Consider the following 18,863-nt stretch of genomic DNA (forward strand, 5'->3'; position numbering starts at 1 on the left):
GAAAAGTATATTTGCAAAAATTTGGCTTACAACTGAGTTAATAATCTTTGCAAACATAGTTTTTTTCTGCTTAACTATAAACCATCCGTTCATACTTGATTAATAGACCAGGCATTACCAAACGTGTTAAAGCGTTCGACTCGTAATCCGAGGGTCGCGGGCTCGAATCCGGGTCGCGCCAAACATGCTCGCCCTTTCCGCCGTGAGGGCGTTATAATGTGACCATCAATCCCACTATTCATTGGTAAAAAAGTAGCCCAAGAATTGGCGGAGGGTGGTGATGACTAGCTGCCTTCCCTCTAGTCTTACACTGGTAAATTAGAGACAGCTAGCACAAATAATCCTCGAGTAGCTTTGTGCGAAATTAAAAAAAAAAAAAAAAAAACATGATGCAGAGTTAAGAATATGTCAGTCAGTACTTAATTAAGTTCAGGGAAAATTCATGATATCTCCAGCTGGAAACAATATCATCAAAAATGTCTGAAAGTTAATCTTGCGTACCTAAAGACTGAATTAGTCTGAAAATCTTCCAGATTTGTAAGGTTGAAAATGGAAATATCCTGTTCACAAATTCAGTATAAAAGTTGATTTTATTAGACGAATGAAAGTGTTACTTGGATCAGTACTATTTCTACGGATAATCATTATCTTTTTTGAACATCTCATCTCAAACTACCTTCCCTCTAGTCTTACACTGCTAAATTAGGGACAGCTAGCGCAGATAGCCATTCAGTAGGTACGCGCGGAAATCAAAAACAGGAAACATACTTTTTGTCACATCTTCTTATCATTTATCACAATAAATGTTGATATTTTCATCTTTTATAATTACAGATATTTCATTTTTCTTATGTTGTTTGTCATTAGTATGGCCTCATTAGTGTAACATCTTATCTTAAGATGTTTAACAATTATCTTAAGAAGAACATTGAATTTTGGGAAGTAGTTCACAAAACGGCTATTGACATTATAATTGAAGTGGAAAAGTTGTCCAACAATTCGTGGAACTGTTTGTGGTTAAAGGCACTTTGATTGAGTTGCTGAAGATTGTTAAGAAGATGGGTAGTGTTGATGTAGTGATAAGACTAGCGGATACAAATATAAACTTACAGAAGAGCTGGAGTAATCTTCAGCTGAGACAGTTTTGTTTTTATAAGATAAAGGTTAGTTTTTGGATTGGGTTACCTTCAGATATGGTGGAAGCAGAAAGTTTAAATGAATTTAAACAATGGTTTTCAGATTTTATTATGGCTTTGCATGTAACCTGCAATAAGCTCATGGGATGTTGATGAAAAGGAGTCTCCATTTTAAAAGAAGAAATTTGATTTTTTTTAACTAAAAGCTAAACAGCAAGGTATTGGCCATAACTAGATGACAGCATGCTAAGTGACAGAGAATATTATCAGGAGAAAGAAAAAAAGGAAGAGATCTATAGAAGCTTTACAATAAAGGAAACAAGGGGTATAACATTAGTGTTGGACAAATCTATAATACAAAATACTAAACAATTAAATCAATTTTATATAAATTGAACTTAAACATTTATGTCTTACTATGTAATACTGACTGTGGACTAAGAAACTTGTGAATGTTTTTTTTGATATTTTGAGATGAACAAGGGAATTATAACCTTATTTGTTGCTTTATCTGTCTGGTGTCCATTTCTGTGCAGTTTAAACACTAAAAATGCCAACATTATTATATTGTGGAGTTTGAATAACAGATAAAATTATGTGACTACATTCTCATAAATACGAACAGCAAATTCATAGTTATAAGGAAAACGCTGATTGATCTTTAACATTTAAGAAGATTTTACAGGAAGATATCAGGATAATGGTGGTTTTGTTACATATCAGAATTATGAACACTGAATTTATTGCTTATGAATATGCATGAACTTTTAGGTTTTGTGACGAACAGACATTTGATCATTATGAATAGTTTTCAATGTAAAAATTGACAGGAGAAGTAATTTTTATAACATTTGTGAAATCTGTTAGACACTCTGATCGACACTTACATTTTCTTATATGTTACCAACAAGTGGAATGTTTCCTCTAATACAGTGATTTTTTTGCTGTTAACTTGAGTCCTAGCAGGATTTTGTTTTATAGGTATATGATTGGTAAATAAATATATTTGTAATATTTATTTACTTTGGTTTTCATATTTTTACACCAGATGTGATTTAACTTACATTTGATGTGTCAAAGAAAAGTGCTTTACCATAACATTCTTAACTATGCTACATGGGTTTGTTGTTAGTAGCATACTAGTCGTACATATTTTTGTAAAAACCGATAAGAAGGAGATGAGATGTTTAAAAAAGCTAATTATTATCCATAGAAATAGTACTGATCAAAGTTACAGTTTATTCGTCTGATAAAATCAACTTTTATATTGAATTTGTAAACAGGACATTTCCATTTTCAACCTTACAATTCTGGAAGATCTTCAGTCTAATTCAGTCTTTAGGTACACAATATTAACATTCAGACATTTATATGACATTGTTTCCAGCTGGAGATGTTATGAATTTTCCCTGAACTTAATTAAGTACTGACTGACATATTGTTAACTCTGCATCGTGTTTGTTTGTTTGTTTGTTTTTTTGAATTGCGAACAAAGCTACTCGAGGACTATTTGTGCTAGCCGTCTCTAATTTAACAGTGTAAGACTAGAGGGAAGGCAGCTAGTCATCACCACCCTCCGCCAACTCTTGGGCTACTCTTTTACCAACGAATTGTGGGAATGACTGTCACATTATAACGCCCTTATGGCGAAAAGGGCGAGCATGTTTGGCGCGACGGGAATGCAAACTCGCACCCTGAGATTACGAGTCGCACGTCTGGTCATGCCGGGCCCCAACATCGTGTTATTCCTTGCATCAACGAGTTATAATTAAATATCAAAGTCATTGTTGTCTTACCAATCATACTTGATGTATGAATGCTATGATCGTCTTAAGAGTCCTGTATCTAATGTGGTATATATAATACTCATTGGACTTTCCTTTTATACAGCTGACAGGGATTCAAATGCGCGACCCTCAGATTACGAGTCGAACGCCTTAACCCACCTGGCCATGCAGGCAATAAGTAGGTACACTTCAAACAAAGCTAGCTCTAAAACTTTACTGCAGAACAGTACTGATTTGTGTGTGGAATCTTTCTAAAAGTACAGCCATATCAACAAGTTGCTGTTTTTTAATGAGATATTTCTAAAAACAAACTACACCATTAACATTTTATTTAGCAGCTTATAATATATTATAAAATAAATTGAAATTGGGGTTTCTCATTTTCTTTTATGTGAATTTCAACATCTATTACGAAATAGAAAAGTTTCTGATGGATTACATAAAATTAGTTTTAATATGTATTACAAAAATTCAAAATAACCTCTCGTGGATAGTCTGAAATTAGCTTGAATGTGTAATATAAAGAAGCAAACTAACGTGTAATACTCATACAACACATATATTAATATTTATGTCCGAGTTGCTATACAGAAAACAGGTGAAAAGTAAGTGTTATGCTGTCCTCCATATCCGTGTACAGCTACAACATTATTTTCGATACTAAAGGAATACGACACAGTTGATCACATAAGACTTTGTTTTCACTAACGACAACAGTTACAATACATTTGGCAATTTCACATGAATATCTGTATTTATCATTTCCACGTCCTTGCACGTGTACTGAGTTCAGAACTATTATTCATAAATATTTGATTTGAGGACATACTTATGTTACAAAACCAATACATTGAATTAAATTATTTTTGTAAAAGAATACGCTATCACACTCTATACAAACTGAACTAAAAGGACTAGGTACAGAGTATAATATAAAATAAGGATGGTTTTATTTTGAAATAAACATTCTTTAATATAGCGACGGTCTCTCACTACTAGACTGTTGAGTTAATAAAGGTATTCATCTCTCGAGATATTATTATAACAGACGTACATGTATATTTTTCAGAAAAAAAAAGTTTTGAAAGTCTTTATATCATATTAACATTTCGTAACCTTAGTGTGAAAGTTGTTTCCCCAAAGTTTTGAATATTAGTTGTTAATATAACCATCATTTTGTTTTCACTGGTCTAGAAGTAGTTCAGACATCAGCGTAACAAACTGTCATTATAAGGGTTCAAAGTTTAACCTTTCTTAATGACATAAAAAAATTGGTTGAAGGATGTTGTTAAATTATTAATGCATACTTTGGTTGAAGTATGTTGTTAACTTATGAATGTATATTTTGGTTGAAGGATGTTGTTAACTTATGAATGTGTACTTTGGTTGAAGAATGTTGTTAACTCTAACTTTTTATTTTCCAACCATCAGAAGAAGGAGAAAACATTTCAACAGTTTTATAAAGCTAGAATTCCAGGACCAAAACCTAATTTGTTGTTTGGTAACATGTGGGAACTATACTGGAAGGTATGATTTTATATTCTTTACTCAAAATAAAATTCAGTTATTTAAACTGGTATTTTTATCTTTCACTTCGAAAATATTACAGTCTTGTAGTTCTCTTCCTCTCTGGACATGTGTTAATGATATTTGTTTAAATGTTTAGTGAAACAATCTATACAGGAGGATTTTAAGCAAAAAATTCATAATTTGTTGTATCTTATATCTATAAATACAGGGACCCCTTTCTTGTCTTCAAAATTGGATAGATCAGTATGGAAAGGTTTTATGTAAGTGATACAAAATTATTATATACTTATACGAAATAAGTTTGTATTTATATCGTATATACTTGTTTACGTCAAATAACTTCGAAGTAAAACAATGTTTCTGAATATATACGAAATATCTTATCAATACTTTGTAAAACTAAAATGTTGACTGAGTTTTAATAATTAGCATTGACAAATTACCACTAAATTGCTTAACACACAATATTTTCACCACCTATCTTCATAAACTAGTAAGGTAAAAATGAGTTTCTTAACCTGGAATTCAATGTATTCACACTTTTTAACGTTGTATAAACTATTGTCAGTGAGTGTTTCATTAATTACTATTATAACTTAGAATATTTTCACTACATTATTTTTTCTGCCTTCTCAACGCTTGGTAAATTGAAAAGTTCTTTTGAGTTTTATTAAGTAATATTAATTAAACTTTAGCAAGTTATGCTCATTAACATTCAGTTAAACAGATCAGGTCGCTAGTCTTTATTAATTAATAATTATTTAAATCATTCATTACTCATATATTTACTTAAACTATTCAGGTCAGTATGTTATCATGTGATTTCGTTAAGTTATCTCTGAGTTAAATTCCGAGAACACTAATAAAGGAATAAGAGTGGTGCCATAAACTAACCGTTTTATTCAAAATAATTAGTACATATATTATTGTTAAATAAGCACCCAGCTAAATTATTCAGCTACTAATTTCGGTCATTGAAAGTTTAGTGAATCTCTGTACTAACCCTAGCCACTGACGTGACATTTTTTTATATTACGCTGTTTTAACTACAGTAACTCTGTTTCTTTTTAAATAATCAGTTGTTTGACACTGGAATAAATTAATTAAATTTCTTGTTAAACATGTTAAAATTCTTTATAATACTTAAAAAAAAACCTATTATATGCGGAACGTTTCACCTTGTTATCCTTGTTAGCCATTGCTATCAAAATATTTCAACTTGAAACATGATTTTTATTATATTTTGTATCAGTAATGACACTTAAAGTCATTCCTTAATACTTAGCAGCAACCAGCTAACACTGCATATTGATATTCAAAGAGATGACACTTATCATATAATTATCGATTTTATTGTTATCCTTTCTGATCAGCTTATTATTAAACCAAGTTACAGTTGTACATATCTGATATTAACAAATTGTTACAGGAAAAGAAGTAATGATATATTCTCATCAACTTTCATATGTTAATTCTAGCATATATATATGTGAATAGGATGCGGTACACAGTATTTCAAGTTTTACTTCAATCAACTAGGCCTAAAACAAAGATGTTATCTTATAAAGAACAAGCTACAGATTTTATGTTGATTTCCATATTCCAGCTACTTCTTTGGAATGAGACCAGTTTTAGTGGTGATGGATCTCGACCTGTTAAAAGAAATTCAGATTAAGGATTTCATGGATTTTGCAGATCGACCAGTAAGGATTGTTTCTACCCATGTACCTTTCGTTAAATGTTTATTAAAATGTAAATCTAATTAATGTTATATCGTTTTTTGAAAACTTTTACACAAAGTTTCTGTTTCAATCGAAACCTGTCATTGTTTCATTAAATATTACCATACAATAAGAAGTTTTGACAAACCAAGTTTAAAACAACGGCAAATTTATTACAAAATATAATTTATATCGTGTTTTCTGTGAAATATCTTACCAAATTGTGATCAGTTATATTAAGAACTGATGAAAAAAATTATTTGAGTAACAGTTTGTATACATATTATTTGTTCCAGCTCGTGTTCTTAAATATTTTAGTATTAGTGATACTGGTTATATGTTGTATATATAAACAATGAACAGTGTACTCAGTAGTGAAATAACTGAATATTGTGGTTTTCTTCAAGGTATTACTTTTGCATCGTGTTTTATCACTGGGTTTTTTGGGTCTTTTTTGAATTAGATCTACCAATAGAACCCGGAGAACCTATCAACGACTTCCTAATTTTCCTGCGTGGAACTCGCTGGAAGAGAGTTAGAAGTGCAATACCCCTTCCTTTACTACCCTGAAACTTAAAACAGTAAGTATTAATTACTTTATTCAACTCGTGAATATTCACAGATGTCTTCTTTAGAACAACTATAAAATACAGTTCTTTTTTCAGAAGTTCGTGTGTCCTTAGCTCAAGTGCATATTTACCTCCAGATAAATGCCTTGATAAACACCACCTGTCACAGTTTAATAAACACGTTTTAACTATCCTTCAGAGTTCAGAATTAGAATGCCCATTCACACAATGTGCAATCGAGTTTCACCCTTTTGTAAAATAAAAGGGTTGTATAACATAATATTAACCCCATTCATGTTTCTTGACGCTATTCATTGCTCCACAATATCCTCTCTATTGCTCAACTGTAATTTTCAAGGATTATAATACTAAATTATATGTTTTCATACCCTTGGCGTATACAGCACAGATATTCCGTTGTGTGTCCTTCGATATGACTAAAAATCAACAATGGAATTGGAAAAAGTTAATGCTGTTTCAAAGGAAGTCATATTGTTCTAATTTCGTTATCCAGATCATATTTTAAAATATATCAAGCAGTTTAACAAGCCACATAAACAACTTTGTTTATAATTTCAACAAAGAACAACTCTTTTGAGTAACAATGGTTACAACCGTTATTCTACAAAAGAAACTTTTAATCAGTTGATGACCTTACAATCATATGAAAAACGCGAATTTTTCTGTTTATCCTTTCGACAACACAAAGATTAGAAACAATATATTTGTAAAAAAAGAGAAATATTGACGCATATATAGAATGAAATATATTTTTCTAAATATTTATTTTAATATTTTTTAACGATTCATAAATCCGTCTTACACTAAATTATATTATATATTTTTCACTTAAATTTTACTGATGTTGCTAATAGAATATTCCAACACCCACTTCGATATTTAACGAAAATACATAATTTGTTGTCTAATGCTTTATTCTTCACCCCACAGGTAAAAATAAGACGTACATTCACGTGTATTTATTTACAACATATAACCATATTGCGCAGTATTTTAAATTATTTTATTTATAAATATAACTTTCTATTTTTGTTCACTAGATGGCACAAACTATGGATGAAACTATAAATGACTTATTAAGAAATATTGAGGAATGTTCTAGTTAAGAAAATTACCTAGACGTATATAAGCTATTCCAGGCCATGATTATGGATATTATGGTTAAATGTGCTTTAGGAATTGATGCATATGTTCAGAAAAATCCAATGGAACACGAGTTAATCCATCATGCCAAAGTAATTTTCGGTACTTCAATACAGTCGTTGATTTTCCACATTCAAAATAATAGTTTTGGTATTTTGGTGTGTATAATAGTTTTAATAAATTTGTTACAGTGGAGAAAGTGTGTATGAAATTGTTTAAATTTCCAACATTTGAATAACAGTGTTAGGTCTGACACTTCAAACGTACTCTCTACCGAGGGAAGGAAGATGTCGTCAAAGATGACGAATCCAAATGTTGTCATTAGATAGAAGGATGTTTGTGACGGTCTTAGAAGCGACCATTACTCATATAATACATGTCTCATCATGTTGATAATTAGTTAATTAAAGCATTTTGAAAGGATGCTTAATACTAATTCATTAAATGGTTAAAAAATAATTCGTCCTAAAAAGTATGCTTAACACTAATTCATTTATTAATTAATTTATTAAGTTCTTCATTAATTAAATTAATTGTAAGTAATTCATCATAGAAAAGAACGCTTAGCTAATTCATGAGTTAATTAATTTTCATATCCTAAATGAACTATATCTTTCTCAGTCAGATTAAAATTTTTCAGTGATATACTAAGAAGTCAAAACTATATTCAGTGCAACATTGTCGTTAATATATATATTTTACCCTATGCACTATAGATGTCTGTTCATTTAGAACCGCTCTAAAAAGGTAAAAATATCATAGAATATTAAAAAAATTACTTCATACAACATTGTACATCGTCATTAAAACGTTTATTATACAATAACACTTTTACCAACTTTTCACAAATAATTTTCACATTTTTTACATTATGATAAAATTGTTTCAAGTAAGGAGATTACAAAACTTTGGTGATTTTTATACATTTGATAAGATGTCAATGAAAGATAATCCATGTTACGAGATAAAACTGTTTTCAAATTGTCGAAGAATAATTACAATGGTAATTGACAACTAAAGTTTTTTCACAATGTTAATTGACAAGTAAAAATTTTTACAACGGTAATTGACAAGTAAAGTTTTTTTGGTATTATGGAGATTTTTTTGATTGATTAATAATGTGATAGAACAAGTATGTACAGCAGTTATTAGACACAAGGGGTAATCTTACATTCAATTGTTGTGTCAATGATCTCGTGACAACCACAGATGAAGAGAGAACTGTCAAAGTGTGACTGAAATGTTATTCTTCAAGCATTCTATTCTTATTTAATGGGTTTCAATAACATAGAATTATGGCTGAAATTTTTATGTGATTTATTTATATGTTATGATTTAAAATGAATAATCGATAAAAAATTGTAAGTTTTCCTATTTTGAGTATTAGCGAACTAATTGTTGAAAGAATAATATTCGAGATTCTCCTATATTGTGACAGTATATTCTTCCTAATCGTTGATTACGTCATTTAGATAATGATTGATGTCATTATCATTTGCTCATAACATGAGTGACCATATGATCATTTTTAACACATGATCGAATCGCATTTGTAAGTTAATTTTTAGTGTTTCAGGTACTTTATTAGAAAATATATGAATTACCAGTAAGTCATTCCGTTATTATTTTTAAATGTAGGAAAACTGAATTAGTAGGAAAATAACATGAACATGAAAGAGTATGTGTTTGTATAATTAACAGAATGGCTGGTGTTCCCTGAGATATTTTAGGTAATTAGTATATTTTGTGTACACAACAATAAATTTGTAGACAGGTTTTAATACTCGTAGTAAGCAGAGCACAGATACCCATTCTCTTGCTTTGTGTTTAAATATAAACAACGAAACAAATAACGCTGTGTGTAATTCTTATAACATGTGCTTACAAGTGTAACAAGTGCTTACGTAAAGAAAACTTTTGTCCTGTTTTTGATTTAAAAAGTGTCATAAAATAAACTTATCCATGCTGTTTGGTAGATCAAAACTGGCTTTTGTCAATGATATAAATTTTTATATATTATGTTGCAATAATTTTTCTAAACATTATACAATTAAAAATAATAATAAAATCTCACTTATTTGAGCAGAATCGATCTTTCATTTAGAAAATTTGTTCTAAGCCGACTGTTACAGTCTGACAATTTGTTGTATATTGCGCATAGTTTGCAATAATTTTACACTAACAAGTATTAAGAATACACAGTTAGCGTTTTGTATAAGTTTGTAGGCAGATTGGAAAAATGTTTCATCATTGATAAGCAAATTTGACAAACGTACAGTTTAACAAATTACAAAAATTGTACTGAACTGAATGCATCCCTACATATTTATAGTTTTGTAAAGTGCATCATATATTTTAAATGTATTGTTAAGTACACAAATAACGACAGTGTACTATAATTAACTTTTATTTTATTTAACATTTTTATAAATATATTATAAAGTTCATACGTTTAAGTTTAGTTTTATTATTTATGAATGAAACATGCTGATAGTTTTCAACTACATTATATCATGATCTATGCTAAATAATAAAATAATTATATAAATGTTACGCAAAAACTATATTTGGTGACTCTTAAATTTTAATAGAACCAATTAAAGTGTGGTATACATATGGAGAACTCATTGCCAAATATATCGTGTATTGATAATTGTTAATGGACTGATTTAATACATTTAATGATCTGTAAAACTAAATATTATTTAGAGATTCTTATTAATATTATATAGTGTTTATAGTAAGAGATGTTTTGTGTGTATATATACACATATGATAAACACTGAACTGTATAATTCATGTCAGCAAAAACTTTAAAAACTTCGTTTCACATCCGAATAGTAGAATTGACAGTAACATTGTAACACCCCCCCTGCTGAACGCACGAGCATATTTGGTGTGATGGGGATTTGAATCCGAGTCGAGTGTCCCTACCACTGTCCATGAGAGACCTAACTTATAACAAAAACAACAGCTAGAGATTTGTATATTATCTGTTTTATGATGTAACGTCTGGTATTGTAGGTGTAGTTATTAGTAAGTCATTCATTTATTATATTTAACTTTCTGTCCGGGAACAATAAGAAATAAAAATTTGTTACATTGTGTAATATATGATGTGTTTGGCTTGATGTCTATATCATGCCTACGCAAAACATTTGATTGATAATTAAAAGAATAAATATTATTTAATATAACGTAATTTTCTAGCACTTTGACAACTTTTAGAACAATAAACACTTTAAAACAAGGCAGCTTTAGTAGAAGCTTTCAGATAATTCATTGACCATAGAAACTCTGATTTATACAGCAGGGGCATAAACAGCATCGTTACACATTGACGAAAGTGTGTTAAAGCAAATGGTGCTTACTTTGATTAAATCATGTTTTACAACAGTGGTTTATACAATTCTAAACTTTGCGGTTAAAAAACGACATTTGTTTGTGGACAAACAAATACTTTGTTGTAAATCAATAAAAGTGTTATTGCATAATAAACGTTTCCTTGACGATGTAAAATGTATAATAAAGTTAAATTTTAAATTTTGCATGATATTGCATCTTTCAGGGTTTGTGGTAAAATGCAGATAATTGTGATATTGTTACATTAAATATTGCTATTGACATATGCTAATACCACTGAAAATCTTTAAGCACTTGAGCAAGTTATTGTTCTTATAGGACATGGAATTTAAATACCTGATGAATTAGAGTTAAGAATCCTTTTTCTACGACAAATTAATTAAAATTGACTTCTGAATTAATAATAAATGAATGAGAGTTAAGTGTGTTTTACGGAGCAAGAAAATATAATTGATTTAATGAATTACTTTGAAGCATTCTTTTGAGGACGATTTAATTAATTAATTATCGGCATGATGAAACATATATTATAAGATTAATGGCTGTCTGTTTTGTAGTTCTATCAAAGTGCCCCCCAACAACACGCGTTCTAATTAAAACTTTTGACGGCATGACCACCTGTAATGGTGACCGAGTCTCACCTTCCCATTGACGTGCACACAGATGACAACGTTTGGAAATATGATTTCGTCATCTAAAGTGACATCTTCCCTTTTCACCCATCTAGCACCATCTTTTATTCAGTCTGAATTGCTGGTTTTATTTCTACTGCTTTTGATTCACAACAAAAAGTACTATACATGAATAAAGCAGATACTGTGACCTATAAAGATCGAAATAAGCGAAAAATATGCCACCTATTTATCGTTCCAAGTGTTCATTAATAATTATCATACAATTTTACGTCCTAATTATATCTAATTTTTATAAACGCATCTGAAAAATAAAACTAATGAGATAAAATGTTATTTTACGTAGTTTACCACAAACAACGTGGTTTTTGTCGTGTATCTTTAATACAATTTTGTTGTTGTGTTTTAATATCATTTCCGGCTTTTGGTTGGTTCACGAGAAATTTCAGATATCGTCAGTTTAAATTTTGGAACAAAGGTTCTTATCCATTTCTCGATCTTGTGGAGGTTTGTCGTCAAGTTATGAAATCAAGAGCAGCTGATCCAGCGGCATGTGTTAAAATATACTTTGACATCAACTAGCTAGCCCTTATATTAACGCTTATATTAACAAAACTTTAGAAATAGGTTTAATATAGCCTTTTACGAATTTATTACGCTGCTAAGATATAGTGATTAAAACATTGACTCGTAATCTCTAGTTCGAATCTTCTCATCGTTTATACCCGTCTGAACCATGGAGAAATGATAATGAGTCAGCCAATCGGCCCGACATGGCCAGGTGGATTAGGGCTTGCGACTCGTAATCTGAGGGTCGCGGGTTCGCATCCCCGTCACACAAAACATGCTCGCCCTTTTAGACGTGAGGGCGTTATAATGTGACGGTCAATCCCACTATTCGTTGATCAAAGAGTAGCACAGGGATTGGTGGTGGATGGTGAATGTCTAGCTCCCTTCCCTCTAGTCGTACACCGCTAAATTAGGGAGGGCTAGCGCAGATAGACCTCGAGTAGCTTTTCGCGAAATTAAAAAAAACAAACAAAACAGTCAGCTAATTTGTTTTTTCATTGGCATTGAACGGTGTTTTCTTGTTTCCTTTTTTGTAATCTATCATTTAACCAATCACTCGAGTCGCTTTATGTATACTTTATTACCAATCATATAAACGTATATACTACGTTAACTACTTTAAATGGGATTGATTTTTGTATTGGAGGAATTAATGTAAATCAGCATTAATTATTTTTTGAATGAAACAAAATATATATATATTTATATATATATATAAATATATATGTATTTTTGGAAAACCATTTATTTATTGTTTTTAGCTTGAATAAATATACCTTACACGCAAACAAAGAATTAACTCATAATATGAAAACACTTCAGTTTCACACATGGTTCTGATACATCCCGTTTCACCACAACTTTATTTCGACTGTTTTTTTCATGAGATTCTCTGATATACTTATTTAAACTCGTTTCAATAAAAGTAACTCAAACCTTAGAAAATTGCTCTTTGTCCACGAATGTTTTAACTATCGGCGAATCACAAGTTAATGGCAAAGAAAAACTTTAGGTTATTAAAATAGATTATGAGATAAAAGAAAATACTATAGTTTCTCATATGTGTAATACCTAAACTACTAGAGTGTTACTAACGGTAAGAATGGATTATTTTATTTTTCTTATTTAGAAACGACGGAATGATCTTCTCCAGTTTATGATGGATTTTCAAAACATCAGTGTGAGCGTTACGAAGGCTACAGGGAGTCAACTGACCGCTGTACAAGAAACACACAAATCAAACCCTGACGAAATAACACATGTTATCGAACAGTTTAGTGGTATTTAATATAATGGTGTGACCAGTGAAATTAATCTTTACTAAAGTTAAGACAAGAACAAACTCCTGATACGTGTAACATGTACTTTGATATGCAGATATAAGTAAAATAATAATCATAAATAACATAATTCATAAAAGTATAAATTCATTTGAATACTTATTATATATTTCTTGTATCATTATAGTTTCCAAGAGTGGACTATCTGACAATGTAGTGTTGTTCAACGCTATGTTGGCTTTAGTAGCAGGGTAACTGTGGTTCTTTTAATGGTCATTTTGTCATTAATTACAATATATTGCTCGTTGTAATGACATATTAATTGCGATTAGTTTAACAGTTCCGTCATCACTAATAATCTTCTGTATTAACTTGTAATATGTATATATTACCTTAACTAAGTTACTTCAACAGTTAGAAATACTTAGAAATAATAATATAACCCTTAATATATTACTGTTATTTTAAAATTACTTCAACAGCAAGAAATACCTAGAAAAATAATATTACTCTATGTATATATTAGTATTATTTTAAAATTACTTAAACTGTTCTAAAATTTTAAAAGTAATAATGTTACCCTTAATACATTATTATTATTTTAAAATTACTTCAACTATTACAAATTCTTAAGTAATAATACTACCCTTAACAAATTACTATTATTTTAAAATCACTTCAACTATTACAAATATTTAAAAATAATACTACCCTTAATACATTGCTACTTTTTAAAAATTACTTCCACAGTTACAAATACTTAGAAGTAATAATATTGCACTTAATATAATACTATTATTTTATAATTATTTCAACCGTTACAAGTATTTAGAAGTAATAATATTACCCTTAATATATTACTATTATAATTTTAACTTTAGGGCATAACAAAGTTCATATTCCTTTTGAACTTCAATTTTTTCTTCTGTTTCTTGTTTATGTATAACTCATTTCATATTAAAGTTACCCTGTGCCTCTGTGGTGAGTTTATTCAATCGAGTGTGGATACTGATGCTGGGCCGAGAACAGGTTGCCCATTGTGCTTAAGGACAACAAACATATATTTTTCTTTCAGCTAAAAAACAACTAGTTCTGCTCTTGGTTACACCATAAATTTACTGGTTCAGCACCCTAAAGTCCACGAAAAATTAAGACAAGCGGTAGACGAGCTCGTTTGAAAAGTACGTAATTTACAATATCGTTCACCACTTTCGCTTGTTGGTAATATATCATTTTGAATGTTTCAGCTGTTGTAAAGAGTGCTTACCTTAAACAGAATTTAGAAAATACTTTCAAAAAAATTATGAATTTACTCATATAATCTAGAAATCTCGAGTAAAGTATTAAGTTTAGAAAGCTAATAATCATTTTTCTATGAAGGGTACATTAAACTTAGATTATTCATTTCATGCGATAAGATCGAATTGATGTGTATTTTTTTTAATAAAATAACGTTCACAGAAATGTAATATTTTAGAGAGGAAACTTGGATTACTTGTATGTCCATAAGCTCCGTTATCTGGATCAGGTTTTCAGCGAATGTCTCCGGGTTTATCCACCAGTTTTCCTGTAACTTTTGAATATTTTTACGTAAACATAAAAATAAAAATATTTTTGGTAGCCAACAAATACGAGAGAAATACTATAAAATCAAAATGTCTTATACCAACGAAATGGAAAACAAAGGAAAAATAGTAGGTATTTCTAAGCGATATTTTACGTAAAATTATACATAACACATTAAATTATATAAAACATGGTGTTTTCTGCTTTCATTTTCCTTTATTGGATTAATTGAAACTGTAAACACCTAGAAGTTCACAAAGGGTCATAAACTTCGTTAGTTTGACCAAGTAGTTGTGTAGTGAAATGTATCAATATTTTATAGTCTTTGATAAATAGTGGCATAAATGTAGACAATGTGACTATAAGTCAAAGGTGGTCAAATGTAGGGTTTATACCAATACAAAAAGAACTAGAAGGTCACTCAGTAGAACTCATACAAGTTTCTCAATTTGAACATATTCAGCTATCAAAAAATAAGAATGTGTCCGTACGTCGTTTGTTATCAACGGACTTGAATTATTGTTGGCAGGAGAATAAGGAATAATATTCTAAATATGTTTCATCAAAATATGGTCAATTTGACTGAATTATAGAGCAAATAATAACGTAAAACAACAAATAATGTATCTGTTACCATGCTAGAATCTCAGTGGGATTTCGGTTTTTTGTCTGTGAATTACGGTTGTGCTATAATAATTCGTTTATTTTATATTAATAAATTTGTTAATCGTTTGACACATAGACATATAACATATGGATCCATTCAAATTATGAAAGGAACAACTGTACAGGTTCCTGTTTACCACCTTCATCACAACCCAGCTCAATAACCACACCATGAAACGTTTGATCCAGAAAGGTAAATACAATATATTTATACATTGTATTTGCTTGGTTTTTTTTTACCTTACAGCTATTAACGCACTATATTCTTTTCTTGAAGTTATAGGTAACGCAGTATAATAGTGCAAAATAAAGACAAAATAACATTCCAATAATGCGAGATATCTAATTGCCAGCCTAATGGCGTTTTTATTGAAAGGTTCAAAATTCGAGTGTAGAAATGGCGTTGAATGCAATCACACTTTTAGGTGTGTAAGATTATAACTATGAAAATCTCGTTAATAGGAGTCCACCACTGGTAGAACAGTAAGTCTACAGATTTACTACGCTAAAATCGGGGGTTCGATGGATTCAGCAGATGGCCCAATGTGGCTTTGCTATAAAAAAAAACACACACGTGCACACTCGTTAATAGGGTAAAATTACTTGAATAGTAAGTGCTAATTATTCAACCTCATCATTTACATGAGGGCACTTGACAAGTTTATTACCGAAGATAATTACCACTGTTCTTGTTTCTTCGATATTCGCGTGATGAACAATATTTTAGTTTTATATTAAGTTTGCGACCTTCGATCGACTTCTTTTATTTGTTTATAACAATTATACTTTAATTTATTAAACTGAAAGATTATGTGCTTATATTTATAGAAAAACCCTTTTGGTCGGAAGGTCCTTTTTCGTGACCATTTTACGGTTGAGGTTGTTTTTATTTTTGGAGGCATTTGCTGTTCTAAACATTCCATTGAATCAGTTTTCTTCACTTCAGTATTTAATATTTTCATTTTTAAATGTTGTCTGGTTTTGTTCTATAAGTAGCATTCGTTCGAAAGGGTTAAAATATGTCTTTCGACCGAAAATATAACCATGACAACAGTAAACTGGAGAAAGGTCGAGAAACTGCCATAAACTTGTTTGTGCAGCTGACAAACATTTCGTTCATTCTTCCATAACTTGTATCTATAGCGATACGAAGGAAAATTAAAATATTGAAATCGTTTTAAAAAATGGCTAACTAACTCTACTTAAATAATTGCGAAATGCTGGTTCCCAGTTCTAATGGTTTTCTAGTAAGTAGAAATATTTTACTTAAAATTCCTGCTTATTAATATGCAAAGTTATGATATTTATTATTTCAAGTTATAAAAATTGAAAATGTGCAGAAATTACGAAATTATTACAGGAAACTTATAAACTTCTGTTAGACAATATTTCAGTATTCAGTAAGCTTTCGAATATTTTGCTCAAAATACAAGAAAAATAATTAAAAATGAGCGAACGCAACTTTATATATATATATATTCTTTATACGAGTGTCTATACAGTTTTATTGTTTTAACAACTTTACCAACACTTTACCCCAAATTTTAACTTTAAATATATTTCAGGTTTTCTGTTGATAATCACGACCACCATCCACTTGCTTGGCAACCATTTGGACATGGACCTAGAAACTGCATTGGGATGAGATTCGCTCAGCTGGAAGCCAAGATGGCCATATCTAGAATAGTTCAGAAGTACTATTTGATGCCTTGTGAGAAAACAGAAAAGGTAACAATAACAGAATATATATTTATCACGTCCAACCAAACACACACCTTCGTATATATATGTATATATAATAAGATACTGTTGAAAAAGTGCATGTTTTTTTTTTAATTTTACATAAACTTTATGAGGGTAATTTACATTTTCTTCTTGTTATGCTATATTGACTGTTTTAACAAGTGTCAATTATAGAAGCAGGCATTAAAAACAACTTATTACATTTTGTGCATTGTAACATTATAACTCAGCTTTCATTTTAAATTTAGACTTCTGAGACAATAATAATGATGTTTTCAGATAATGGGGCCCCGGCATGGCCAGGTGGTTAAGGCACTCGACTCGTAAAATGAGGGTCGCGAGTTCGAATCCCCGTCACACTAAACATGTTCGCCCTTACAGCCGTGGGGGCGTTATAATGTAATGTTACATTTACAGTGAATCCTATTGTTCGTTGGTAAAAGAGTAGCCCAATAGCTGTCGGTGGGTAGTTTTGACTAGCTACTTTCCCTCTAGTCTTACACTACTAAACTAGGGACGGCGAGCATAAATAGCTCTCGAGTAGCTTTGTGTGAAATTCAAAAAACAAACATTCACATGTATGTAGCATGCTTGTCAAATTTTTCTACTCTTTGATGTTTATGTATTTTTTGCCCCGCTAGTACAGAGGTATGTCTTCGGTTTTACAACGCTAAAATCAGCGGTTCGGTTTCCCTTGGTGAACTGAGCAGATAGCCCTTTATGGCTTTCCTATCAGAAATACGAACACACATTCTTCGTTTTTTAGCGTATTGGAATTTACGTTCAAATAAATATAAGTTTCCTTTTAAAACTTGTAAATATACTCTTTAGTGATAATTACTTTTAAGCATCGTCTCCATAGAGATAAAAGTCAAGGTGATATAACCTTCTTGGATAATATTTATTTGAGAACTGGTCATGTCTTAAAGTAAAATGTTTTTATTTGAATTTTGACATAGATAATTACTTTTTTGATGATATTCATCGAGTATAAACGTTTAACCAAATGAATATGTCTTAACTTTGACTTCATTACATTAAACCTCTTATAATTTACAACTGATTTTGCATAATCCACTTATAAACCTTTGATTTCAAATTATCTGAATTCTGCCGTAGAATATCTTTTGTTTTTT

The 18,863-nt window shown here is 30.3% G+C and overlaps 1 protein-coding gene and 1 long non-coding RNA gene across 2 annotated transcripts in view; both read left to right on the forward strand.

Moving 5' to 3' along the window:
• LOC143232259 (cytochrome P450 6g1-like) overlaps window positions 1-18,863 on the forward strand; it is a 44,510-nt gene that overhangs the window by 24,488 nt on the left and 1,159 nt on the right. The window contains exons 8-11 of the mRNA XM_076467432.1: window positions 15,230-15,321; window positions 16,061-16,145; window positions 16,361-16,413; window positions 17,550-17,763. Coding sequence (XP_076323547.1) covers window positions 15,230-15,321; window positions 16,061-16,145; window positions 16,361-16,413; window positions 17,550-17,763 — 444 coding nt within the window. The remainder of the gene's footprint in view (window positions 1-15,229; window positions 15,322-16,060; window positions 16,146-16,360; window positions 16,414-17,549; window positions 17,764-18,863) is intronic.
• On the forward strand, window positions 6,014-14,228 carry LOC143244622 (uncharacterized). Its single transcript, XR_013025246.1, has 3 exons — window positions 6,014-6,156; window positions 6,638-6,755; window positions 13,602-14,228. It is a non-coding gene; the product is annotated as an uncharacterized LOC143244622 (long non-coding RNA).

Source organism: Tachypleus tridentatus, chromosome 1 (assembly GCF_004210375.1).
Source record: "Tachypleus tridentatus isolate NWPU-2018 chromosome 1, ASM421037v1, whole genome shotgun sequence".
Taxonomy (NCBI): Eukaryota; Metazoa; Arthropoda; class Merostomata; order Xiphosura; family Limulidae; genus Tachypleus; species Tachypleus tridentatus.